Consider the following 26,588-nt stretch of genomic DNA (forward strand, 5'->3'; position numbering starts at 1 on the left):
GTCTGTATCTGCTGCAGTTGAGAGAGAGCGCTCATTGTGTTTGGGTTCACCCAATTCCCAGTAAAAGAAATGAACATGCTGGGGGGAATCATGAGACTAGAGTGTAATTCCTGAAGAAAAACAATAATATTTGTTTTCAGTTATGTCTGTTAATGTCTGTAATTAGGTGACGTTTCAGCCCTCAGGCCTTCGTCAAGATCCATCATCATAGTCAGACCCAGTCCATGGTGACTGGATAATCATGTTCCACCAATAAGATGAGAAACGTCACCAAGAGGCCTTCAAAGCTGCTTTAACAGTGACAGGAGATTCAGCCAATCACATAACTTCAAAGTGACAAAGGCCCTGTCTCATACCTCGTTTCTGGATCTGAGCAAATGTTAAAAACATATTTCAGAAAGTTAAACATCAGCTCAAATTTAACACTTTCATGTAAATATCTAATAAACAGAGGTACATTCCAGGAAACGCTTCAGGTCATAATCCAAATGCAGTCCATGAGGTGAATCCAATAACTATCAAAATAAAAGACAGCTCCAGATCTGTTCTCTTAAACAATAAACCTACAGCCAAATCAACTGACCGTATAATGTTGACAGCAGAGTCGTCTTACGGTGCAGAACAGATAAAGTGAATAATAACAAAACACTGGCATATACTTGAATCTGACTGCCAACTCAATGGTGTATTCAACGAATGACCACTCATGGTATATGAAAGAGGTAAAAACCAGAGAGATCAGTGCAATTATACTTGCCGCTGTGACAGGTAACAGGTACAGAGATCCTTGCCCCTGTCATAAGTCACGTGGAGAGCACTGGAAACTCGTACTGCTGAACACAGCAGTCCTATCAGATGCAAAGACATGACTTATCCAGGAGCAGCACATTTTGTTAAATTTAATCATCCCATTTCCTCTCTTAGATATATCGGAATTGAAAAAGTATCGCTTCCCCTGAAAGGAGGTAATTTAGACGTCTCACTGTCCAGAAGGGAACACTTTTGGAGTCACCGTCCGAGACGCCTCATTGATTAAATACAGATTATTAACCCAAGTGTTTTCTGTAATGTGTCTCCATTTCTTTGACAGTGTGTTTCGAGCTGTTCTGTATATCTATCACAAATCTAGTTAAACTGTATGTATTCTGAACATTTTAACCAACAAATTGTATGTAATACTAAAGTCTACACATGGCGTATGAGTCATAGATCCACTGAAGGCCTCTTGATGATGTTTCTCATGACTATCCAATCACCATCATGTACGTTACGAGGGTGTGGCCTATCCATAACCATCACTATAATGCCTAATTCTAAAATGCAGTGAGCTTGTTTCAATATGATTACAGTAGTATTCTGCATGGTTTGGTGACTGTAGTCTTGACTGATACAAAATAAAACTGAAGTTGGCTGCAGCACACAAACCATAAGATCATCCACACAAAGCTTGATCAAAAAATAATCAATACATTAATGAATGATACTAGTTGTTCTACTCGCTGTAGTCCTATCACTGCTTATTAATCAGTGCGCTTAATTCACATTTTCAAGCGTAAGCCTGCAACTGAGCCTGACTCTAGGATCAAAGTAACGGCTCACCTGTCATCCTGTCTCTGATATGATATGTTTTAGCAGCCACAGAACAGCCACCGACTTCCCCCCTTTACGCTACACGTCATAAAGGAACAATGAAAGCGTGACACGTTCCTCAGCTGAAGTTGTCCCCACGGAAAAAGTGCAGATTGATCAACCTCTGCTTCTCCCTGCCCAGTGGGTTCGAGCCTATTGTCATGACCTTGCTTATTCATAAATGCTTCCAACATCATGTCAGAGCAAACAGTGCAACAGAGCAGCTCTGAATACCTCAGACACAGTCTCTCATTATTCTTTCTCCTCCTCCCTCCTCCCTCCCTCCCCCCATCTCCGCCCCATTTCTCTCTTTCAGCTGAGGAACATGATTAATGTGCACCTTGCCACTGGTGGTTTTTCTAATTGCCAGCACACCGGCCCAGTCAGCGCAATGCGCACACACGCACGCAAAGCAGTATATGTGTGAAAAATGCACACAAAAGAAAAGATATGCAAAAAAAATACATGATAGATATGAAGCGCACGCACACACATTTTCAAGCACATGCAAACGTCTACACACACTCACGCATATATGTGCTTCGCTAACACCCACCCGCGCGCACACACACACCCACACTTGCACACTGGGGAGGGAGTGCGGCTGGGGCAGGTGCTTGCCATTTCTCAACACATTAATCATCCTCCTTTAAATAACCTGAGTGTCGTCTTGACGGTTTGAGACTGCGAGGATGCTGCACTGCTGTTGCCTGACAACGGCACGGTCCCCGTCGCCCCGTTTTTCTAATGTTATCTCTGAAACCCACAAGCCACAGAGTGTCAGGAAATGGGCTCCCCTCCCTCCCAAAGCCGGCTACGATGATTTGATGGGTTTGACCTCTGCGCAGTGATGTGTTGTGTGGCCCAGCGGCTAACCCCAATCTTCCAGCCCTGTTAGGGTTCTCCTCTGATGACTGGACCTGGAGTGCGCTGTGGTCAGTGGAAAAACTGCTCAGTGGATGGATGCCGCACAAAAGGCTGACTTGGAGGGGGCTACAGTGTGCCATGCTCGGACTCGGTCGGATCTCATACAGTTATCGGTTCTGAGTACAGTTTTGCTGCATTCTCTAAATGACCTGTAAGGTTTAAGGCTTTTTCGACTTGCAGGAGATGGAGGAGGATGTTTCAATGGTGTGTGTGAATTTAAAAGGAAAAGTTTAAACCCTTGCTATATGGGGCAATCCACAACTAGTGTTTGGCTCACAAGTTCTGATTCCCCAACTTAAGCACCCTTCTGCTCACCCAAATCTATCAGAGAGCTCTTTTAATTCTATTTTTTCAACAGAGCTTAAAATAGAAAAACTAAACAAAACTTCATATACTTGCGGGACAATAGGTACACATGCGCGCGCGCGCACACACACACACACACACACACACACACAGGCTCTGTTTCTGCCTTTTGTGGAGTCGAATGGTTTTTTTTCCTCTGCCTCTTTACAACGCTCAGACCAGTGATTTCAAAAGTGATTTATTCCATTTTTTACATGTATTTTTAATAATAATATTCCCCCACAGGGTGACATGTACATTAACCACATTTTTATATTATGTTTTCCACCATACTGACACAGAAATAAACATTTTAAAAAAGCAATGTCTGGTTAAATACGCAGTAATGCTGCAGCTAAGACTGCTGACGGCAGTTAATGCTCACCGGTTGTCATAGAAAGGCAACATGGCTTCAGGGGAGGAGCAGTCAGACTATGAACGTTGTGAGAGAAGAAATAACACGATGTCCTTCTCATAAATAAAAAAAGCTGAATCCTGACAAAACACATTCTTGCTCATTTCAGAAATTAGCCACCATAAGCTACCAGTCATACCAGACCATTTCAGTGTTTAAAGATATACTTCATGTGCAGGATTTTTGGGCTCACACTCACTTTTTCTAATTAAAAGTTCCAGGACAATCTGCATCAAGCTGCAGGTCCCACTTGGCTATTGGCTGCTCATAAAGGTCAGTCTCACAATGCACAGTGAACATAATATGAATATGCTGCATTATGGTAAGTAGGTGATATTCGGCTATTCTCTTACTTAGGTGATCGTTGAAACTTTCTTTTGCTATGTTTAATCACAGTCTGTCTCCTCCTGTATCTATTCCAGCAGAATGTACATAAAGATGTATGAATGTACAGGATGTTGTGTTTGGCTCTAATGGTGCATCTACTCCGAACATTCCCGCTTCTTGAAATGCTAAACCAAGGGAAGATATTTTTTTTTTTTATGTTCCAACACTCGTTAAAAGTGTTCCCCCATCAGCATAACTCTTCTCTCCAACACACAAACTGACCCAGCAGGGTACAAAGTTTATTTATCATGCGCAGCCTAAACACTTTGTTTCTTTAAAAACCTCTTCTTTACTTCCTGGATGGATCGTATCCAAATAATAGAGTCGGCTATTAAGGCAATGGGTTATTGATGGAGACTAAAATAACATTTTTCATGCCTTATAACAGAACACATCTCCTGCCGTCTTCATAACACAAAAATATAATACCCTCTTCCATTAAGACCTGTGAAAAATATCATGCTTAATTAGGAGGAAATGGCATTTAGAGCACCTCAGAAAGTAAAGACTGTAACTGAAGCACTTTAAAGATGTATGACTTCTATGATAATACTGCACCTGGGGTCCCTCTTCAGATTACAGGTCAGACACATGTGATTCTATTGTCTAATATTTTTAACTGTGGCTGGGGCACAGGCAACCCATGCACGAACTGTGATGCTAAACACTACTGCTGTCAAATTAGGGGTCAGGGTGTTTTTGGCTGGATAAAGAATAAGGACGGGCAGCTGTAACACTGGCCAGCAGCTGTTGAAAGAACAGTGGTGGAAATGTGATTTTGTTGTATCAACCCATCACTGTAAAATACCTCCAGAAATCAGCAAACGGCATAAATGGCAGAGCGGTAGAGCATTAAAGCTACTGAGTGCCACCTTTCATACTACTCTGTGCACTGAATCTCCTTTTGTCTGCATTAAAGAGGAGCTCCTACGTTTTTACAAATTAAGATCAGATCAGGACACTAGTCATGATTAAGACGGCTCAGTCTGTGAAGACTAATGTCCTCTGTGGCCCTGAAAAGAGCTGTGTGGCAATGATGTCATCAGCCTGGGCTGGCTGCAAATTGTGTGAATTGAGTTGAAAAGATGCTGGCATGCACTTGTCAGGGAGATTCTATTAAAATAAACTGTCTTGTTGCATTATGGGAAATGTAGGATCCCCTATTGTTTACTTGTGCAGGCAAACAAACTGAATCAGTAATTTCAAAAAAAGCTGTTAAAGGCCCTGAAAACATATTTTCTCGATCACCTCATACCAGACTTAAAAGAGAACACAGTTTTATTGCAAAGTCAGACCAGTTTTGGTTATTTGGCCAGAGATTTGTTTTCTTTTTCTTTTTTTTTTTTGCTAATGTGTTCTTCACTGGTTTGAAGTGGGCGGGGATCAGCTGGGAAAAACATGATGTCACACAGTTCTGCACCTCAAGCAGGATATAGAAACATTTTAATCAGAATCTGATGACAGTTGCGAGGCTGTTTGCTTGTGTTACCAGCACTTCTAATCAAATCACACCCACAGAGTCCCAGTGAAACAGATAAACTGAGCGTCTGAGTGTCAAACTTGGAATAAATATACTCCAAGTTTGATTGTTGCTTATTTAATCAGGAGTGTTTAAGATATTAGAGAAATACTCCAGATTTAAAATCAAGTTTGCAGGGGCTTTAATACTGCACTATCTGAGTGATGTTCACCTCGCCTCCTTTAAAGGTTGCTGGTTGTTGTACTGAATTTATGTTAAATGGACAGACTTTCAAGGGACTCTGGAAATAAGCTCAATTATCCCTCCAGCACAGTAACTTCCAATCTGATGCTGAATAGCCCTAATGATTTTATGAAACCACTCTGTGTGCAGCCGGCATTATGAACAATAGTTATGGGTCAGTACAAATGTAGTGTAAATACATCAACTTGTGTGTGTCCAGAGAACAAACTCCATGTCTGAAATGGACTTCTCTCAGTAATTTGACCATCACAGCGAGAGACAACACAGTCTGCTTATTGATCTCCTCTCGCATCAGCAGAGCAGACCTTATTCAATAAAAGCACAGGCAGTCACTTACAATAATATTTTGGACAAATCAGAGCAGGGTGGACAGACAGTGCATCAAGTGGCTGGCATCAAGCCTCAGTCAGCGACTTAATGGAGGAAACCAAGAGGTCTTAATGGATGTACTTTTACTCCAAACTGATGTTTTTGTTCACTGAGAGTACTGCATTTTAAAGGTGTACCCTGGGTACATTTATGTTTTACAAAAGCTGAATATATACAAATGCTTCTGCCCAACTTTCCAAACAATACAATCAACCACATCTCACGGGTTTTTATCATCACGGTGTACCACAACTTTCCCACATTATCCCTCATCTAACCCCGTAAAATTCACTCACCCTCCTACACAGACAGATACAGTGGGCTCCATGAGTATTTGAATTGCAACAACATTTGATGTTTTGGTTCGGTACTCTTAATGCTCTGGATGTGAAGAGACACAATGACTATGAGATTTAAAGGAAAAATCCGCCCACGGATCCTCCCACACTGTTAGATATCTGACATCAATCTATGATGTTCTGTGCATTTCAGGAGTTATTTTATAATGAAGGGCTGACATTTATTTTTTGTCTGTCAGCCTCCCTCGTCTAGTTCAACCTCAGGAAGTGATAGCCTACATTTCCCAGAATTGTTAAGCTCCTTCCTCAAAATCCAACCATTCTGCATTATGGTCTACTCGGGCTATTGAAGGTAGAAATGTCGCTATTTCTGCCTCTTCTACAGTACAATGAATCTCAGTCTCAAGAGTTTGAGTGGAAAAAAAGAGACTGCTGCTTTAATTTGAGGCTCTTTTCAAGGATATTGAATGAACAAATAAAGAACAGCAGGGTGACTGAAATACGAAGAAAGATCAAGATTACTGTCAATAAAATTACCATTTTTAGCTTGTAATCATCTTCACTGTCTGCGTGTGAATGCACACAGTTGTGGATAAAAGGTTGCACTCCAGAGGGCTTAAAATTCCATGATATATCATCTATGTATGTAGGCATATTCACAGACCCTTTAACTGTGTTCTTGTATTAAAACAAGCCAACAGGAGACATTAAAAAATGAGCCACTGATAATTATCTGAGAATTGCATTTACAAGGTTCTGCCTGACATCATACAGGTATAAGAGGATGGAGTCACACACTGTCTGAGTAACATCTGTGCTTGTGTGGCACTGCCATACAGAATATAGCTATATTATATACATTTGGGGAAATTTAGGTGAGCTAACTTGGCTGAACATCACGCCTGTGCTCATTCTATTTTAAGGCTCTCTCTACCTATAACATCTTGTGCTAATGCCACCTCTGCTTGTCTCTGGACAGAAGCACTGCCCGCACTGCTCTTATTGTCACATTGATGCCAATTGACTGAGGTAACTGTCCACACAGTGCAGCAAGAACCAATTGACTTCTGACCCACCCGTGTAACAAAGCAGTGCCTCCCTGTGTTCCTGAATCAATATGGCCGCTCCGCACCACAGCAGCGGCGCTCAGATTGGCTCCCCCTGTGCTGACCTTCCCGAGAACCCGAGCATACATCGACTGGTTGGAGAGGAGGAGACGGGCAAGTCCTGGCCAGCTCCTGCAGCTAATGCTTAACGCAGTCAAACACTTGTGAACTTGTGCAACAGAGAAACTTCCCATGGACTGGTAATTGGTTTCAAAGATGCAACCTGGTCTCTATCTGACCTTCTGAATTTACAATATAATATTAGAGTTTTGGGACTGCCTACTTTAAGGCTCCATTAAAGTAGATTATCTATCTAATTATCTATCTAAACATGTAATCCTGTTTAACTAAATCACACACTGATGCAGCAATAGAGAGAAAAATGTGTGACTACAGATTTGCTTGCTGTCAAGTTAGGCCACAAGCTGAACATCTTCATTATCAGGAAGTGAAACATATCAGTAACCTACAGAATTTTTGAGGTTCTCATCTCCTCAGTATCACCGAGCACATCACAGACTGCATGGATTTGGAAAAACGAGCACATTTTATGTAGTTGATTAATGCTGTCTTGTAGGATTTCTGGATATTTAGAGGTACCCCATGGTCTTTGCTACTTGTGCTACTACAAAGCTATGTTTTATCATTTCCATTTTAGGATACCATTATTCTGTTATTAGGTCTTACAACCAACATGGCTGTTGTTTGGCAACATTATCTCACTTTAAGTTTACATTTTATGAGTACTTTTCCTTTTCATGCATTGGTGGCGACCAACGTGTGAAGAATTCTATATGAAGACACAAGAAACCATTTGTGTTCTTCTATGAAATGCTCAGACAATAGAAAGCACCTTCATAGCAATAAATCAATATTTGCACACTGCAGAAGTAGAGTGGAAGGTAAGGCTGCAAACACAGGATGGCATAAAGCCAGAAGGGCAATGCAATGTTCTCAAATGGAGCCACTCAAAAAATGAACAACAGGCCTACTTTTCTGTCATTCTACAGTTACTTGACAAATTCTTTCTGTCTTTGTCATGTTATCACTGATTTGCAAGATGCAAGCTGACCTTTCCATTTGGATTAGATATTTGAGCGTGGTGCAGCAGCACTGCTTACCGTCCATTCCTCGATAAGGCGAACTCCACACCCTCTCTTTGGAAAGGCATCAGGCGCTGCAGGAGCTTGTGAGGAAGGCCTGACAGTTGCTGCGACCATCTTGTATCACAGCAAGAGGTCTGTAGGCCATTATTATCCATTTCCATTAGTAAGTCCTCATCAGTTTCTCAGTCCTTGCTCAGTCAGCCGGCTCTGATTTTAGCTGGAGCAGAAGAAAAACATTATTACACTGAGACCTAAATCTGAATGAGATTTTGTAGACTAGGTTTAGTCTGAATTAGTATGCGTTCGCTGTAGCATCAGTTAGACACTAAAACGTGCTCCCATTTACCATATTGATATCTGATTGATTTAATACTGCTCTGTAATACTGGTGAGGCGCTTTCCTCTGCTGCCCACTTGCACTGACAGGAATACCATTATCAGAAGCTGAATGACAAAAAAAAAAAGTCAGGATTTTAGATGGGATGGCAGAAGTTGCCTGTCTCAGCTGCCCACGCTTACAGCAACAAGCCTCTTTGTTGTGTTGCCTCACCCGGCGCTGTCCATCTCCATCCAGGCCTCCACGGGTAATTACAGTTATCAGGGAATAGACCAACAACCCCACAACATTACTGTTAAAACTGTCCCAGCTTCCCATAGAGACAGACAGTGCTGTCCAGGTAGAAGCCAGAGAGCAAGTTGTGTCTACACTTAATGCAAAAGTCATACATTTTATGCAAGTGTAATATTGTGTGATTGTTTAGCATTACATCAAATAGCAATCATTGGACTATTTTTAGATTCCCAGGCTTCCTTTAACGTTAATGGTCTGTTATTAGTCTCGTACTAGCTATATGGAAAACTTAATTACTTGTGTCATGCAGTTTCAGTGTACTATTTGACACGTATTGTGTAATAACAACCAAAAATGTCATTTAATAGTTCCTCTGCCACCAAAACCACCTTAAATGCATCAAGATGTCCGGAGGTCACACTCTCCAGTTCGCTAAACTTTTGTATTAAGTTTCAAAGCATCCTTCATGACTTGTCGACCCTTAAGTTTATCAGCGATATTTTAGACAACTGTTACAAAGCAACTTGGCGAATTAGAGGCCGACAAAAACCAATTAATAAATGATTAACTATGCTAAAGCAAATTTAGAGTTCATAATACTACCTGAATAGGTAATGATGTAGCGCATCTTTAGCTAGCCCTAGCAACAGACACCGGAAATCGAGAGGCTGGACTACAGAAATAAAAGCACTGCACGTGCTTAACAACCATAGGCTGTAGAACCATATATTCATTATTATAAACCTATTAGTTGTGTTAGTGGCAATATTAACACAGGATACTCATTTCTAAACATGTTTCATTCGACTTCATTTGTGCCTTGCCGAGCAGCCCCATGAGTGGAAAAAGATAGCTAACATACATTTTCATTTTTATGTTATGTGTGTTTACATAAACATTATAATTAGCTTTTCTAAGTAGAGCCAAACTTGTCACAGATAGTATTACTGTGATATTGTGACGAGGGAGCAGTATTCGCTCATCTAACAACCTGCGCGTACATTTTACATATCGTTTTACATATAGCAAGACGAAATAAAGACAAACATTACTTATATCTGTGTATGTGTGGTTTGCCTACCCGGTGAGACAGTGGGACGAGGCGCAGCAATTAAATGGCGTATGAAACAGCAGACTGAACAGAGACACTGAAAACTTTCGCGGCAAATTCAAGGTTCACTCGGTTTATACTACCAGGCATCCGCAGCACGTATTTACCACCGACAATTCAATGCAACCTCCTGGCCTTTTATGATATAATTCGACAGAATTCACCTTGAAGTATAAAGACTTGACATCGGTGTTAAAGGATATGTGCAACAAATGACGAAATTGTCAGACAGAATCCGTGCGTGCATGCGTACCGCTTAACGCAAAAAATCCAGCAACACCAAACGTGACATATTTTCAACATCCTACGCATCGAACGTAAGGAGCTGACGCACACAAGCTTACTGGACTCCGCTACCTCCCCGTCACTCCGCCACAAACACTAGCTACTTCACCGTCGGTCGAGACTACGGCTGTGCACCGATTGTAAACTAAAGCGGTAAGGCAACGTTAGATATCTGTGGAACCACATCCAACTGTTACCGGTTTGCGAAAAAAATGTTAACCGGATAGTTGTAATCATGTAACACAAGCTAGTTAGCAGTAAACATCTCTCGTGCTAGTGAGTGACAGCGCAGAGCGCCGGTGTTTGGCCGTTTTCAAGCGTTAGCAAGCCACAGTTCCAGGTAATAATCGTTAGCTTAGCCCCGACACGATCTAACGCCAAATTTTGCTCATTATGATGGCTTGCTCTTCGTCAGAAATACACACCTCGCAAGCAGACACCGTGTCCATGCTGGTAGCGGCTGTACTCAAATTCGGCGTTCGTCCGAAAAACCAAGCAGCAGTTCTTGGAGAATACAGCATGATTCAATAACTTTCAGGCCTGGTTCGACTGTTTCTCTCCCAGCAATATGCGGCAACGAACAGTCTGCGCTAAGGTTAATTGTTAGCCATTTCAATAAACTGAGCTTCAGTTTGATTGTTTCGCTGCTTGGTTAAATGTTTTAACGGCCGAATTTTACTTTTATCTATCAGTTATCAGATTAAAATGTCAAATGTTGTCCGCGAGATGAACGTTTGCTGATATCAAGGAAACATTAAAATTGCAGAATTTGTCATGGAGTCTGGTGTGGCGGGCGAGCGGAAACAATCGAAGACATTAAAGGCATTTAAGTTTCATTGCTCCTCAAGATTTATCGAAACAAATCGGTTTAATTTCGATTGATTCTTCACAATCCTCCTCTGCTGTAGTACGAACCATGATCTCTCGTCTTTGTGGGAGATACATGCTTGGCAATCAGACGTTTTCTTGGTTAATGGGAGCTGATAAAAACAAGTCACACGCTAATTAATCAAAGCCACTTATTAATAAATGGCATCTAACATTGCGCAGTTGCCTCACAATTACCAGGGAATCAAACCAGAGAGTTAACAAAATACAGGCAAAGGGGATTAATTTTGTACGTGTTGTGACAGATAAAATTAATCAACAGCAATCACTATCAGTGACAATACTTGCCTAGCACTGGTTGCATACCAATTAATTGTAAATATGAATTGAAATGAATGAATGAAGGGTGCATTCTCTGTTTTTAAATTTGGTGATGCTGAATAGATTTTTTTCCAAACATTTTTATTGTTTCTAAGTATATCTTTTTTAAGATTGACCTATACAATAGTAGCAGTTTCACAGATTATAAAAGTGGACACTAATACCTGACGTGAACTAAATTTATGCTAGTAGAAGTCATACATCGTCCATTTAATAACTTTGAATCCTGTTTAGTAAGTAACCCATCCACGCTATTATTCTGATGCACCAACCAAGACGATCATCTCATAGACTTTGTGGAGATGGACAGAGATGGCAGTGAACACTTACAAGTTGCTGCCACTGAGGCTGAGCGTCATGATGGTCTCATTTTCATTAAGGTACCAGCGGAGCCCTGGTAGGTGGAGAGTGGACGCTTGTTCACTGCCTCTGGCTTCTGTTTCAGAGAGCGGAGATGAAGTGTTCATCTTTGCAGGGCTTGCAGCTGTGCTGTCCAGTGATATGCTACATATGTTGTGTGCTGTGTGTGTGAGTTAACATGTCAATTTGGAGAACTGTGGCCATTATGATCCATTTTGTGTACTAATGTAGAAGTCCAGAGACACGTCTGTGATTAAAAATACATATATGTCTCTACCTGGTCGTCGCAGAAAAGTACACTGAATCTTTGCTCAGATGCTGTCTTGTGATTGGTCTACACTCTGTGGCACACCTCCTCAAGGCTTGAAATAAATGCTCGTAATTGTTTGCTAAAACTGTTTCACCTGCGGGTGCTCAGGCCACCGTAGACGCTTCTCTGTTGACCACTCATTACGCAGGTTAGGGCATATTTGGAGCTGATGACATTACCAGATATTGAGGTTGAGGGTGCTGTGTAATAGCTCTCAAAAAAGATGTGGCCCAGTGGCTAAATAATTCATTGCCTTCCAGGGGGGAGATCTCTCTTTCCTATAATATTTGGTCTGGGCGATTAAATAATTCATCCACCCATCCATAAATTGTTTGTTCAATCGGTGACCTTTTCATGGGATTAAGGAAGCACAATAATAAATTCTTCGGAGACCTGGCATAACGAATGGTACAATTATGAAGCAGTATTGGATCGGATCAGTTGTCGCAGCCTGCTGTTGGTTGCTAAGTGACAGCAGGAACTTTTCCGCCCACTGTGTTTGCTGTTAAAGTCTGAGTGACTGAAAGGACAAAAACAATCACATTATGGCAGTCTAGACTTCGGCTGTGCACAAGACCTGTTTGTGACTTCCAGTGTCTTTGACAGCCTGTCAGTCACTTGGTGATGAAGGTACTTCATGAAGTCTATTACTTTCAGCATCACTCCTATCCATGCGATCTTCGTTGCATGTACCAAGGAGACAGAATACTTGATCTTTAATGAAATAAACAAGCCGAGTGAATACGAGTGGAGGCAATGATCCCTCATTGTTTTTCCCATTAAATCCTCTAAAATCACTAAAGGCAGATTTAGATGAAACAGAGGAGGCAAGGGGTGCGGTTTGATCATGCACAGGCAGCTGCCCTTCTTCCTCATGCAGTCAGCGTGTTGTTTTCTGGCTGATCCACCAACGAGCTTATCTGAGATTTGCCTAAAGCTAAATGTTTTATTGCGGTATTTCACTTTTCTGCTTCTGCAATGGGTGGTATTTCAGGTGGTGATGCTCTCTGAGTTAGTGGGATTAGCCGTAGCCTTGTCTTCTTGTGTGAAAAGCAGGGTGCCAGCTTTAATGGGAAGGTAGCCCAGTGAACAGCTCGGCCTCTCAGCGGCCATCGCCTCCCCATCGACTCTCCACCTGGTCTTTGAGCACCTAGCTGGCCACAAACACGTCGATCCTGTCCCCTATCCTCTCGTCCTCCCTGCTTGCCTCCTCTCTTTCCTCTTCGCTTTCTTTCTCGCCTCCTCCGTGCTCCTTTCTTCGCCTTTTCTCTCGTACCTCTCTACCTCCCACCCTCCCGTTTTCTCATCTTCCTCTCCTCTTCATCTCGGTCTCCTTCCATCTATCCCATGTCCCTGACTGCCCTTTCCTCCTCCTCCTCCTGCCCCCGCCTCCATCCTAAAGCAGAGTAGCTAATGAAGAGCCCCATTTAGCCGGTGACTTTGGTTCAGTCGGTGCTCTGTAGCGCCGGCCGGCCTCGGCTGCCGTGACTGGCTGTTGAGGCTCTGACATCACACAGGGGCCAGCTGTTGATTTGGCGCTGTCTCCAAGGCTGGCTGGCTTGATGGGTTGTGGCAGGTAGACTTGTGCTCGCACAGCACTCTCCCTCCCTCCCTCTCTCTCTCTCTCTCTCTCTCTCTCTCTCTCTGTGACACCCACTCTTCCTCGCCCTCTCCCTTTACACTCCCCTCTCCCTGTCTTACACTCTCACTCAGTCGAGGGAGTGAACAGGAGGCAGCAGGCAGCTGCCGAGGAGCGAGCTGGGAGGCGACTCAAGCCTCCTCTCCAGCAAATTGTGCCTCCTGTACAATGGAAACTAAACGGTCGAGTAGCAGAAGGGATGGAGGGCAGAGCTGCCGGGCAGGTAGGTCCTGCAGCTTCAAGCCACCTCGGGCATGAGTCTCACATGCTTTTTCTGATTTCCTGTTCACGTTCCTTGTAGTTAATTCTGTTCAGCTTTTTCAACATCGTCTTTGTCATGTTGCCTTTTTAAGGCTGTTGATTTTCTGCCGTTTAACGCCATGCATGTTGTACCCAGTGTTTTAAAAACTGCCAAAAATTTTAATCCATGAGAAAATCTCTTCCGCATGAGCTTTTCTGTTTCTTTTACCATTGCATGGCAGCAAGTCAGCAAGCAAGTGTGCAGTCTTTTTCTTTGGCTTGTTAAACTGAGCGCAACATGAGATTTGGTGTGCTGTCAGTGCCGCGTTGCTCAGTGAGCTGAGCCAGAGCTTTCGAAATCTCCTCGCTAGTTTGCCAGTTACTGCTTCTGCTTTTCATTACGAGGATAATTAACCAAGATCAGCCAATAAGAGGCTTCACTCTGCTTTGTTCTCCAGCCAAGCTCATCCTCTGTCTTCCCGTTTCCCCTGTTTGTTCTGCAGGTGTTGTCTGCAAATGGACTTTTAATGACTCTGGCAGACTTTCTGAGTTGAGGCATTATAGATTAAAACTGCTACACTTGCATGTTAGTTTTCTGTGTTCATTGTTTCTCCTCTAATTGCCTAGATTGATATTCCCTGGAAACTCTCCTATGGGATAGGTAATGGATTACCTACATGCTCCGCTGTGGATTTAATTTATTAATTCTGGCTGACTGCGCCTCCGCTGCGTCGCACCATACTCACACTGCCTTATGCGACCTGGAGGCAGAGCGAGCGGCGCAATTAGAGCCTCATTTGTGCCTGTTTATGTTTTTTCTGTTAATTCAGTCTGAGCTATTACAGGCAGTTCCTTAAACTGACACCGCCTCAGTTGCCCTGAAATTGAGGCAAGCAGTGTATGAAAGTGATATAATTTCATAAGCTTTGCACTAATCGTTTTCTGGTCCAATTATATAGCTCCCCTGTCAGTGCTTTCCTTGCTTTGCAATTAGCAGAAATGGCTAGAAAATGGGAGATTAGTTACTCAGTTTAGCAAAACACTGAAATCAATTTTATTGCAGCGCCATGAGTGCGAACCAGCATTAGTAACCTAATTAACTGTTTTTATGATGTCTGATTTTATTTGCCAGGGTGCATGTCCTGCACTCTGCTGAAGCTGATTTATTTTAAATCTGTCTTTTTGTTTTTTTGTTGTTTTTTTTTTACATTTTTGTGTGTGTGTGTGGGGGGGGGGGGGCATCTGCAATTAACTGCACAGCAAATGTTTGGCTGCCCTTGATGTGTTTCCTGTGCTTGAAATGCACACTTTCAGAAATGAGCCGAGCATAGCTGGTCATTTTTACAGAGAAATGGCGAGCAGGTGACAGAGCTGCAGCCCTCAGACATGGCATTACCTTTGCATTTTGTGCGTCTGCTTTTGTTTCACAATGCTCCACTGAATAGAACTCTGCTTAGTATTCTACATCTCTGCAGACAATGCCCCAGCTGTTTGGCTCCACTCCTACCGTTGTCCTTTTTATGTGACACTTGCAAAAGCTCATCAGCGGCAATAAAGCAGCCATTAGTTTTCAATGCGTTAATCTGCGACTACATGCAGAAAGATGCCACCACTCCCCCCCCCAGGCGCTTAGAAATCATTGGTGGATTTTCTTCGCCATCACACAGAAGCTCGCGAAGGTGATGGCTTGTTCTTTTCCACCCCGCATTTGACTCATATCCTCCCTCTCCACAGAGAGCAGAGCTCGGGATAGAGTAGCAGAAGGAGGGAGGGGACTGAGGGTCCTTCACCTCCAGTTGAGCTGGTTATAGCCCAGACAAGAGCCCTGATCCATGCAGAGCTGAACAGAACAGAGCGGAGGTGTGGGAGGGAAAGGTCAGCCTTTGCAAGAGAGGTGTGTGTGTGTGTGTGTGTGTGTGTGTGTGTGTGTGTGTGTGTGTGTGTGTGTGTGTGTGTGTGTGTGTGTGTGTGTGTGTGTGTGTGTGCGCGCGCATGTGTGTGCGCGCACACATGCACGCACACGCACTTGTGTGAAGGGGAAAGAAAATAAGTGTACTGGAGTGTGGTTTCTTGCCTGTTCCTGTGTGTGCATGCCTTCAGCAGTAGGCTCTTATGCGCTTCACAGTGATTGAAAATTTTCTCATTAGCATGCCATCGAAAATAATTGTCCGTGAGAGTAGTCCGCCTGCACTGTGATTAACTCGGCTCAATTGACGGCCAGCCTTATGACCCCACTGTGGGTTTTTTGTTTGTTTGTTTTTTAAAGAATTAATTTCTGTCAAGAATATGGATGTGTAATGGAGAATATGTGTTTTGCGTGGATGTGCTGTTCCACCAATCAGGCTGATGTTTGGACTAATCAAATCTTATTGACAATTATCTCTGTTTTCAGTCTGTCTCATTTAAATACATTCATGCATTCGTGTTCTTATTGTGTGCAGATGTGCAGGTGTCATGCATCTGTGTGTGTATGTGAGAGAGAGAGTGAGAGGTTGCCGATATGTCGTCGGGCATGGCGATAAAGGTGGCACGAAGGGGCGGGTGTGACACTGAACGATGCCTGAGGGAGCCTCTTTAAGGTTGCTGCGCTCTGCGGCGACTGTAATACCAATGAACCACTCCCTGTCAGTTACAGCACTATACTGGAGGAGGTGCAGGCAGGCAGCGTCTGTACAAGTTCACTGCTGTGTGTGTGTGTGTGTGTGTGTGTGCGCGTGTGTTTTGCGGCGTTACGGTGTATTAGAAGTGGTGATGTTTCCCTGTATCCGTGTCTGCCATAACATTTTTTTTTTTTTTTTTTTTAAGCACCGGTGGGGGGGCCTTGCATTGTTTGCACCATTAGCATTCATAAGACCATCTCTGCCATACTGCACACACACACACACACACACACACACACACACACACACACACACACACACACACACACACACACTCAGTGTGAAGTCCTGAAGCCCGCTCAGCAGCTCTGGCCATAAAACCTGGAGCGCCTATGGCCAGACTCAGCCACACCACTGTCAGAGCAACTTTTACACTCTGCATGTGTGCATGTGTGATAGCTGCAGGACCGGCACTGAATTACTGAGTAGGCTCCAGATATTTTTTTTTTCCATTTCAGACATTGAGCTGGCAGTCCTATTCGCAGCGGCTTCAATTGGCACCACTTCTGCCTGCCAACATCTCGAGTCACAGCTTCAAGACGATACTCCTATCACACCAGAATAACCATGTTAAAAAAAAAAGTGCTGGGTGCTTTTAGAAAGGGATACAAGCAGTAGAATCAAGATTAGAAAATGATCTCAGAAAAAGATAGAGGCTGTGGAGAGGAGAGGCCATTCTGTCCAACATACAGACATTTCCTGGCTATTAACTGCAGAAACTGGGTTGCGTACTCTCCAGATGTAAATAATCGCGTAAATGACATCAACGTTGATGAATGGATCCGGAGTTGGACCTCACATTTGTCCATTTGCCAGTGCCAGGACGACATGCTGCAGGCTGCAGGGGACATTTTGCTCAGAAGTTTGCTAAAATGTCAATTGGACAATTCAGCTTTCAAATTTGAAGGATTTAATTCCCCTCTTACTCATATTATATTACAATGTGTGAGATCACAGTTCTAACAAATATAACTCTTGGGTTGTCTAAACACTCAACAACATGAAGCAGCTCTGCTGAGCTCATCCATCAAGGATGAACGCTCAAAGGATTTGTGGTTGGTTTGGACAGTCAGTGCACCAAATGGCTGATCCCACCCATCATCTCAGTCTGGTTGCAGGTGGAGACGTCGTGAGAAGGAAGGAATTATGAAGCGAGCAGGGATTCCGCTTGACCTTTTTGGGCTGGCACGGGGGTCGCACCAAGATCATGTTAGGAGCAGCAGCCAGGACTTGGCACCGCTGGGTGCCAGAGTCAGCGTGGCTCCTCGCCCGCTCACTGAGATGGAGATTAGGGCAAGAGGGAGAGGCCGAGAGACATGCGGGGAGTAAACGAGAAGCTCGGGCGAGGGTCAGTTATATATGTGAGGGAATGCACAGCAGCGAGTAGCAGAGCTGAAATGATTTGACAAAAAATGTTCTGGTAATCAATTCATTGTTTCTGCCAATGCCAACATTGGCTCCAGCTTTAACTGCACTTCTGTGTTTTCGGTCATTGACAACTGGTTGTCTTTGGTTTTTGATCTGCCAGCGGGACTGAACAAGACATTTAAATGATGACATTTTATAGACCAAATGATTAATCGATTAAGAGAGGAAACAAATGCCAGATTAATCAAAAAGTGAAAATAATGGTTACTTGCAGGCCTAAGAGGATGCTTATCATCCTCACTTGTCAGCTGCAGCCAATGAAGTCACATTTTCCCAATGTAGAGTAGGAACGTGGCTAATTAAGGACAGTAAAGAGAACAGCGCAGAAGCATCCTGACAGCTGGAAATCACATTTACTGTGTCAAAAGGAATTGTGTCAATATTGCGCATCACTGTTATTGGAGTTTTCACATGTTGCCTTTCCCAACCGCTGTCACGCTGTAGTTCAGCAAGAAAGGAATTTGCTGGAAAATAGAGACTGTGTACGAGACGACTTGAAATTTATGTGCCACCAAATGGCAGAGGATTTTCAGCTGAGAAATGCTATCTTCCCCCACTGCTCTCTGAATTCCTAATGCTTGGTTTTTACGAGGTTGGCAGGGGTGCCTTCTCCTGTTGCCTCCGCCGCACTCCCATCTCTGCGCTCATCCATTATTTATGACGCATCGCCACTCGTAGGCCCAGAAATACACACTCGCCACACTTTTACTTTTTGCTCCGACGCACAAATATTGCAGAGTTGCTGACAACCCTGAGTGCTGTCAGTCCACGCGACCTCTGTGTCAGGGCCGCTCCTAACCTCCGCCCTCTCTCGCCCCAGCACCACGGCGCTAACCCCGTGCCTCTCTCGGTTGCAGGTCAGCAGGGGTCATGAGGGTGTCGGAGGCCCCGGTTGCTGTTCAGAGCAGCTGAAGCAGACATGGGCAAAGAAGTCTCTAATGGCATCGGTAGGCTCAGCCTCATCGACTTCACCAGCCACATCCTCCTTCGCCACAACCACCACGGGCTACGCAACAAGTATGTGTCCTGTTCATTTCTGTTTGGCAAACACAGTCAGTCAGGGACGATGATGCATGCTCAAGTTTCAATCCAGGTTTAGTGCGCATTTTTATTGAATTTTCAGAAAATATGCATAAGAAAATGTGAATGAATGCATGTTTCTGTGAATGTTAGAGGGTGGGTGCTATCGAGATGAACAGTCGGTGGCGCTAATGCACCAGTCGGGTGCCATTAAACCGCTGCAGAAGAGCAGGGCGCAGCAAGATGACATAATTAAGAACACCAGTCAAACCTCAAATGAACAAACTGATGTAGAAGATGTGATTGGGATATGGTATTTCTCTTAGCTTCATGCATGTTTCATATCCTTATCACTCCGCACAAATCTCATGTTTTTGTGTGCCGCCATTTGTCGTCACTCCAGTGATGACTCGATTGAAAACACACTGATGGAAATGGACATAAATAGGGGTGGGTAACTAGGATAAAATGATGATAATTTTCTGACTATTGTCTCTGATGTTATGATAAAATGTGCAAAAACATATGTAAGACTATCTCACACTGACAGATTTTGGCAGAATTTCACATCTGATTCATTTAGATGTGAGAACAATAAGCCAAAATCTAAACATGAAACTTTTTTTGTGATTAGAACCTCTAATAACAAATGAGTCATGTCACAAGAATATCGCAGGATGTACTGTTGTATTTTCTCACTTGGCTCAGACGTGCCGTCATTGGCTTTGTGGTATTTTTCAGTCTAACTCCATGTGAAATCAGAGCATTCACGCTTTATGTCTGCACTGCACATGAATTGCAATTTAAGAGTAAAGTCCTGCAAACACATTGAGAAAACCACTTATTTGATCAAATATCCGACGTGCCTTTCATATGTCATATCTGTATTTGTGCCCTCAACGTTCATTTCCTTGAAGCCCACACAAAACTACACATGAAAGCACCTTGAGCCCTTTCACTAACATTAAAATGCTGCGAGTAAATGCAGTGTCAGCTCCATCAAAAACAACCAACACCTGAATAATCATGTGTTTTAACTCTTAGCTTCACTTGATTCGTTACCACACACACCATGAGGAGGTTGCCATGACCACAGTGCAGTAACACCAAGTACTCTTGATAGAAAGTCTGTGATAATCGCTGTCTTATTTGATTTCTTTTTCTTTCATTTGTCTTTCTCTTTTAAAGCTTTCAGTGTTAAACTCAGACTACAGTAAAGCTCAAACATGTACGTCAAAACCTAAGGCACAGTGTCAACCTGTAATGAAAGTATTGATTATAGCATTGCAGCATCTATTGACTGAAGCAAATAGCTGTCATTACTTTGAGTGGATACTCCATAGTATGGTACAATAATATTAAGGGAGCCATAAATATATATTACAAGAAAAATATGGCAATGTCAGTTTTCCGTCTCACTCATAAGAGACCAATTTGCTGTTTCCCCAAATTCCCGGACGTTTCCCTAATGTAGCACTAAGGATCTAATGATGATCCGTATTACTTATGCAGTCAAAACAACAGGGATTCTAAACAGGCACACAGTGCAATTACCTCAGCCATGAGAGACGAGACTCTCATGGCTGTGAAATTTGAATGCATCAAAGTCTGAAGCCAAATGTAGTCCAACACTCCAGTCCCACGATGAAGTGTGTTTGGAAGAATGAATGATTCGGTGAGGGACAAAATAGCTATCTATCACAAGCCCGGCTCTTGAAAATATCTGTCCAATATTGCAAATCTTCAGCAGAGCCACTCAAGAGACTTCACTCATCAAAATGTCAGCAACAGACACTAAATATTCAAAGGCGTGTGCAGCACTCTGGAGTATTAAGCTGTTTTCCTTCAGAATGTAAAAATAATGTAAAGCAGCAGCCAGTGTTGCTTTTGTCAAACCTCTGACAGGTCATTGAAATTCCAGATCTGGCTCTCCAGTGCCCAGCTACATTTAAGCTAACCTCTTAGCCTTGCACAGCATTGCATGGCGAGACATTTGCCTGGCAGGAGTGCTCAGGAGGGCGGCGGACCTCACTAGAAGTCAATTACTCTGACATAGAGGAATTGGATGCCACCTTTTTAAAGAGAGCGGCTCCCGCGCGCCGTCTCAGCTCTTTTGGGACAGAGATAAACAATCAAGTCTCAGGCAGCCGCTTTGCTGCTCCGCGATGAGATAGGAAAATGGCTCTGATCACCGCCGGGCAAATAGGTTGTGGCCCCCGCTGATTGGCGCGGGCCAGAACACACACACGCAGCCGGTCACGTACACACACGAGCACAGAGTAAGTGCTGTCATGTGTGGATCCAGTTTTGATGTGCAAAGTGAATTTGATGAGCCCGTTTCTAATTAACCTATTAATCATAGCTCTCATGTACCAGATGTCTGCCCTCCCTTCTTGCGCATATGCGTGTATCTGTGTGTGTGTTTCACTGCATGGGGCCTGGCTGCATAATTAGGCCATATCAGCAGGACGAACTCGCACCATGGCTTCAGCACAGGGAGGTCGTGGCATTACACGGATATTTTCTGACAACGGTTCATAGGTGCAGAGCAAATAATGTTCCATGATTGGCAATAATTTAGAGTTTTTTTTTAATTGCAAAAATGTTTTTACTCTGCAGAATGAAGCTGACGCCAGCCCAAAGAGTCTCCATGTTTTATTCACCATTTTTGAACGAGAGTCATTAAAGTCACCAAAATCTTCTCTGGAGTGTAATCTGCACGCTTGAGCTCTTCCCATTTGGACTGCCCATACAACAAATATACACACACGCACACACACACACACACGCTTTGGATTTTGGATGTGGACCTTTCACACTGTGTGCTGGTGATTCAAGTTGTTGGTTGACTGCGCACAAAAATGTAATTAGAAACTGCCTTTGGGATGTTAATCCAATAAAAGCACAATTTTTATATTATTTAGGCCATTCCACATATCTGCTGACAATAAATCACAACTTTTAATGTAATATAAATTAGTTTAATACCAAATGAAGTTCAAAACCAAGTCTTAGTCTGCACCCTTAGAATTTAAATGAAGCGCTGTCATACGGGCCCGTTATGAATTGTTGCAGCTCTCTCTTCATTTAGTTACATTCAACACATTTCAAACTTTATTTTTCCAATCAGTGGTGTTTGAATTAAAGGTTGGTGGTGGAATGAGTGTGCACAAGTCTCATGCAAAGGACATTTGACCCCCCCATGCCGCCTTAAGACACAAATAGACATGTCAAAGTTGTATTATTTTTTGCGGGGACGAACGCTGTAATCTGAAGCTGTTTGGTCTCACAGGAGCACGCTGTCCTCCTGCTGTGTCTTGTCCAATCACGTCCATTGTGTGTCGAGGAGCAGCTGCAGAGCTGCGAGACAGCGCAGACAGAAATTAATGACTGATGACCACAGACTGCCCCTCACCTCCTTCTGCCGCCTGCTGCTTCGCAGACCTTCCTCATGCCGGGAGTTTGAGCCGTCAAACACAGATGTAACTAATGACATTCATAAATCCCTTTCGATCAGTAACATCACACCTGAGTTTCTAATCCTGTAACCGCTCTAAATGTCTGCCATGAAGGCATGTTCGGCTGCTCCGTGGGAAATGAGCATCTTTGCACATGTGGCAAATCACTGTTATGACTTCTGCGATGTTGAAGCTCTCTCTTTCAAACTAAAGCCCTCTCTCTCTCAAACTAAAGAAAAACTGAGACAAAGTAAACAGCCATTACTGAACTCTCCTCAAACAACAATATGGATCTCACCACAGGGGGAAAAGCAGGTGTTTCGCTGTGGGCCTGATTTAATGATCCAGTCTGAACAAGTAAGTTTTATTTATTACTTTCTGGATAAATAGCTTTCTTCTTATCAAGTTTATTTACTCTATACTCTATTTGACATTAATAACATAGTGTACTGTAATCTAATTATAATTCTCTGTTTTTTTTTAATATTGTATTATGATTTGATCATCATTATGTCAGTCATATGAGCTCATTTTAATCTGTTTGTCTTACAGAGAAGCAGGATGAGGACAGTGACTGGAGGCCTCCCCCTCCACTGAATACACCCCAGTGTTTTCACTCTGCTCTGTACAATGTCACAAAGCTGCCTCTGCAGTGATCTTCACCTCATGACTTTTCGTGTTAATTATGAATTTACAGTTGATTTTGTTGTGTTATTTCTGAAAGAGAGTGATGTGCACTCCTGCGTTGGTATAACGTTGGAATATGCTTTTTGGGGAAACGCAAATTAAGTATAAAACTGCTAATATGTGACTGTTTTAATTAGTAGAATTTTTGCAATAAATGGCAAAAGATAAAAAAAAACAGACTTTGAATTGCAGCCTGACTGGTCCAGGATTTGGGAGGCTGATATAAATATGTATATTTTTAATCACATGAACGCAACAGTTTTTAATAAGGATCATTTGAAATAGTTTTTTTAAGGTAATAATGGTATTTTGTATGCTGTATTGCAGTAGAAAAATAAATGCATCGGTGCTCTCTGGAGGACAGGCAATGTACATGGTTTTTAAAGTGCTTTGGCATATCTCTACATCTGTATCTGGATATCTGTATCGAAGTATATCTATATCTGGGAACTTAATGCATCTTTGGTCACTCCAGTTATCATTTCTGAAGAGCTGCCCAGATACAGCACATCCATTCTACTTTGTGGTGTGTTTTATTTGTATGTTCCTGTTCCTAAGGCTCTGAAACTTAAATAAAAGGCTTAAATAATGGAGAACGTCAGCGTGTGCAGCCTTTCATCCTGACATGCGACCACTATGAACGTTTTGTCACAATCCTCTTTAATCCTTCCTCGTGATCGCTAAAGGAAATGGCCCTCACAGACGTTGTTCGTCTCTTTCAGGTTCTCTGTATTTGCCAGCATCTCCCAGTAAGACTGTGCAATGAGAATGTCCGACACGGTCGACAGTGATATGATGAAGGTTTCCGAGGCTGCCGACACGGTGTCATCTCCAAAGGACAGTGCCACCAAGTCTGAGGTCACTGACCAGAGCCAAAGCAGCAGAGACGAACACGGCAGCAACAATAAGAGGGACGCTCAGGTAAAGACCTCTGACATCCGCTGCAACTGAATGAGATTTATGTCGGGCATTAAAATCCTCCTGTCTCTCTTCGTACATACCGCTGACAGACTGAGAAGCCCTCGGTCTTTTTTTAAGCGTTTTCCCCGGCCCCTCTCGTAGACGCCTAATCAGGGAGGTTAGAGGTGACAGCAGCCTGACCGAAGCTGAGGACACTTGACACCTCACCAAACACTGTCACTTTCCTTCCACGCTCATCTCCATGAAAATTCAGTAACAGTTAACGTCAAACACCAACTGCCCTGGGGATCTCCTGTCACTCGCGGCATTCAAGATGATTTCCCCGCCTGGCAGAATTATTGCTGAAAAGCATAATCTGCCCGGACTGAAATAATAATGGCGAGGCTTGACTCTGCCTCGCCGCAGCACTGAGGTCAGTCAGACACAGAGACTCTTTACTGCCGTCCGCCTGGTTGTTGAGAAGCCTCAGAGTGAGGAAAAGATCGTATGTGATGGTGAAAACTAGTGAATTTCATGTATTCTCCGTGGGAGACATTAAAGCAGTGGATCTACCGGGGATTCAGGGCAGCTGAGATCACTTTCAAATAAACTGCTAATTAATTAGGTCTCTGTGTCATTGCAACAAATGTGCTTTGGGACCACAGAAAATTTGCACTTGTTAATTTAGCTTTGAAAGAGAAACTGGTGCCAACTGGCTCGTGCTCACAGAGGAACAGACGCCGAAAGGCAAAAATGATGTGAAATGTCTTCGAGTGTGGTCAAGGAAAACAAAATCCAGGAAAGGAAAAGGATTGTCTCTTTGGCTGCAGCCTAAAAATAGGATTCAGGCCAATCTGGCCTTGTGGTTGGAGGCAGGCAGAGCAAGGGAGTCAGGCAGGCAGATAATCTGGAGCTCAAATCCTGGCTTATCTGCCAACTTCCTGTGTCTGTTACCCCGAGGAACAGAATGACACCAGCATGGGGGAGTGGCAGGGGAGAGAGGAGGGAGCACAGGAGGAAGAGGGAGGGAGAGATGGGTTTAGAGGTTGTAAGAATGAGGGATGAAGGAGAGGAGGGAGGCACATGAGAGACATGATATTGAAGAATGAAGGAAAAGGAACAGAGAGGAAAGCAAAGGGTCGAGAATAAAGAAGTGTGAAAATGGAAGTGGAGGAAAGATTTCTCCTTCTGTAATCATTGCACTCAACAACAGGAATAAAATCCTTTTCAGTGCAAGCTCAGGTGATGGAGTAAACCCGGTTAAAATATCCTCACTAGCCACAAGAGTTCTGCAGCAGCAGTAATTTGAAATGATGTAAACATGGGTTGCAATGGTTTAAAACTGCTTCCGTCCAGAATAGGCACAGCAAGAAGGAGCTGAAAGTGAGAGCACGCAAGTGTTGAAAGACAAAATAACACAATCTTCCTCCCGGAAATGAAAATTGACTTCACAAGCGATGAAATGCGCCGCTGCTCAGTTGAACACACTCAGGCGTTTTGCTGCGACAGCCTTACCTGGTGTGGTCTAATGGGGACTAATGTTAGCAAGTGCTGGATAGATATTTCAGTGTAACTGACCCCAGTCAGTCTGCTGACCTTATGACTCTTCTCTGCTTGTGCTTAGTTTTACATTTTAAGAAATACTCTCAATTAGACGTCAAGATTGATAGCACTGCTCAATATGAAGTCGTATCCAGCTGGCTGGCAGCTTAGCTTCGCTTAAAGACTGAAAGCCAGGGGAAAGGCTAGCCTGGCTCTGTCCTGAGGTTATAAAAAATCCACCACCATCAATTCACATGAAATGTCTCCTTTATTTAAAATGTACAAAAACTGTGTTTCTACACTTTTTTTTTCTACACTTTGGTGGAGCTCTTGTTCCCTGTGTAATGGTTATGCTTAGCTAAACTAACCAGCTGCTAGCTGTAGCTCCATATTTAATGAACAGACACGGGAGTGATCGGTCCGAGTCAGTTAACAAGCGTATTTCTCAGTATGTCCGACAATCCGAAAAGTAACTGACTCAAGAAAATCTTTGAAGGAAGGAAATTCAGTGCGCTTCTATCCTTAATTTCCACATGGAGCCACAGCGGCCTCTCTTTGGCCAACATGACATGCTGTAGTATGGGGAGAATTCTTGACTTCAAACCAAGCAAGCTGCTCTTTTCCTGTGCTCACATCACATCCCAAAAAAAAAAAAAACCTGTCCCCCTGGTTCCACATTCACTCACCTTAATTTGACTTTGCATGTATCCTTGCCTCCTCGAATGTTTTCGGTGACCTCTCCAAATGTAGGATTTCTCCAGCTACTCGCTCCTTTTCCTAAAACTCACCCCAGTGTAATTATTCCGCGGTCTCAGGATATGCCAAGATATGCTGACGGCACTGAAGCCCCTGACCTTTCTGC

At 43.3% G+C, this 26,588-nt stretch overlaps 2 protein-coding genes across 12 annotated transcripts in view; one reads left to right on the top strand and one right to left on the bottom strand.

The window, feature by feature from the left end:
- The window catches only part of zranb3 (zinc finger, RAN-binding domain containing 3), a 74,282-nt gene extending 64,094 nt beyond the window's left edge, over positions 1 to 10,188 (bottom strand). For 2 of the 4 annotated variants that reach the window (XM_070957593.1, XM_070957590.1), the window contains exons 1-2: positions 9,959 to 10,167; positions 8,322 to 8,523 (exon numbers count right to left, since the gene is read on the bottom strand). In XM_070957593.1, the coding sequence (XP_070813694.1) occupies positions 8,322 to 8,467 (146 nt within the window). In that variant the 5' untranslated portion in view covers positions 8,468 to 8,523; positions 9,959 to 10,167. Of the gene's footprint in view, positions 1 to 8,321; positions 8,524 to 8,652; positions 8,745 to 9,958 lie in introns of those variants that run through there. The other 2 variants (XM_070957591.1, XM_070957592.1) reach the window with 2 other exon arrangements.
- A 101-nt stretch (positions 10,189 to 10,289) lies between these two features.
- Positions 10,290 to 26,588, top strand: part of r3hdm1 (R3H domain containing 1) — a 45,321-nt gene continuing 29,022 nt past the window's right edge. For 3 of the 8 annotated variants that reach the window (XM_070957594.1, XM_070957595.1, XM_070957599.1), the window contains exons 1-3: positions 13,578 to 14,014; positions 18,977 to 19,136; positions 24,007 to 24,205. In XM_070957594.1, the coding sequence (XP_070813695.1) occupies positions 24,047 to 24,205 (159 nt within the window). In that variant the 5' untranslated portion in view covers positions 13,578 to 14,014; positions 18,977 to 19,136; positions 24,007 to 24,046. Of the gene's footprint in view, positions 10,427 to 13,577; positions 14,015 to 18,976; positions 19,137 to 24,006; positions 24,206 to 26,588 lie in introns of those variants that run through there. The other 5 variants (XR_011601680.1, XM_070957596.1, XR_011601681.1 and 2 more) reach the window with 3 other exon arrangements.

The sequence above is a fragment of the Chaetodon trifascialis genome, chromosome 24 (assembly GCF_039877785.1).
Source record: "Chaetodon trifascialis isolate fChaTrf1 chromosome 24, fChaTrf1.hap1, whole genome shotgun sequence".
In the NCBI taxonomy this organism is placed as follows: domain Eukaryota; kingdom Metazoa; phylum Chordata; class Actinopteri; order Chaetodontiformes; family Chaetodontidae; genus Chaetodon; species Chaetodon trifascialis.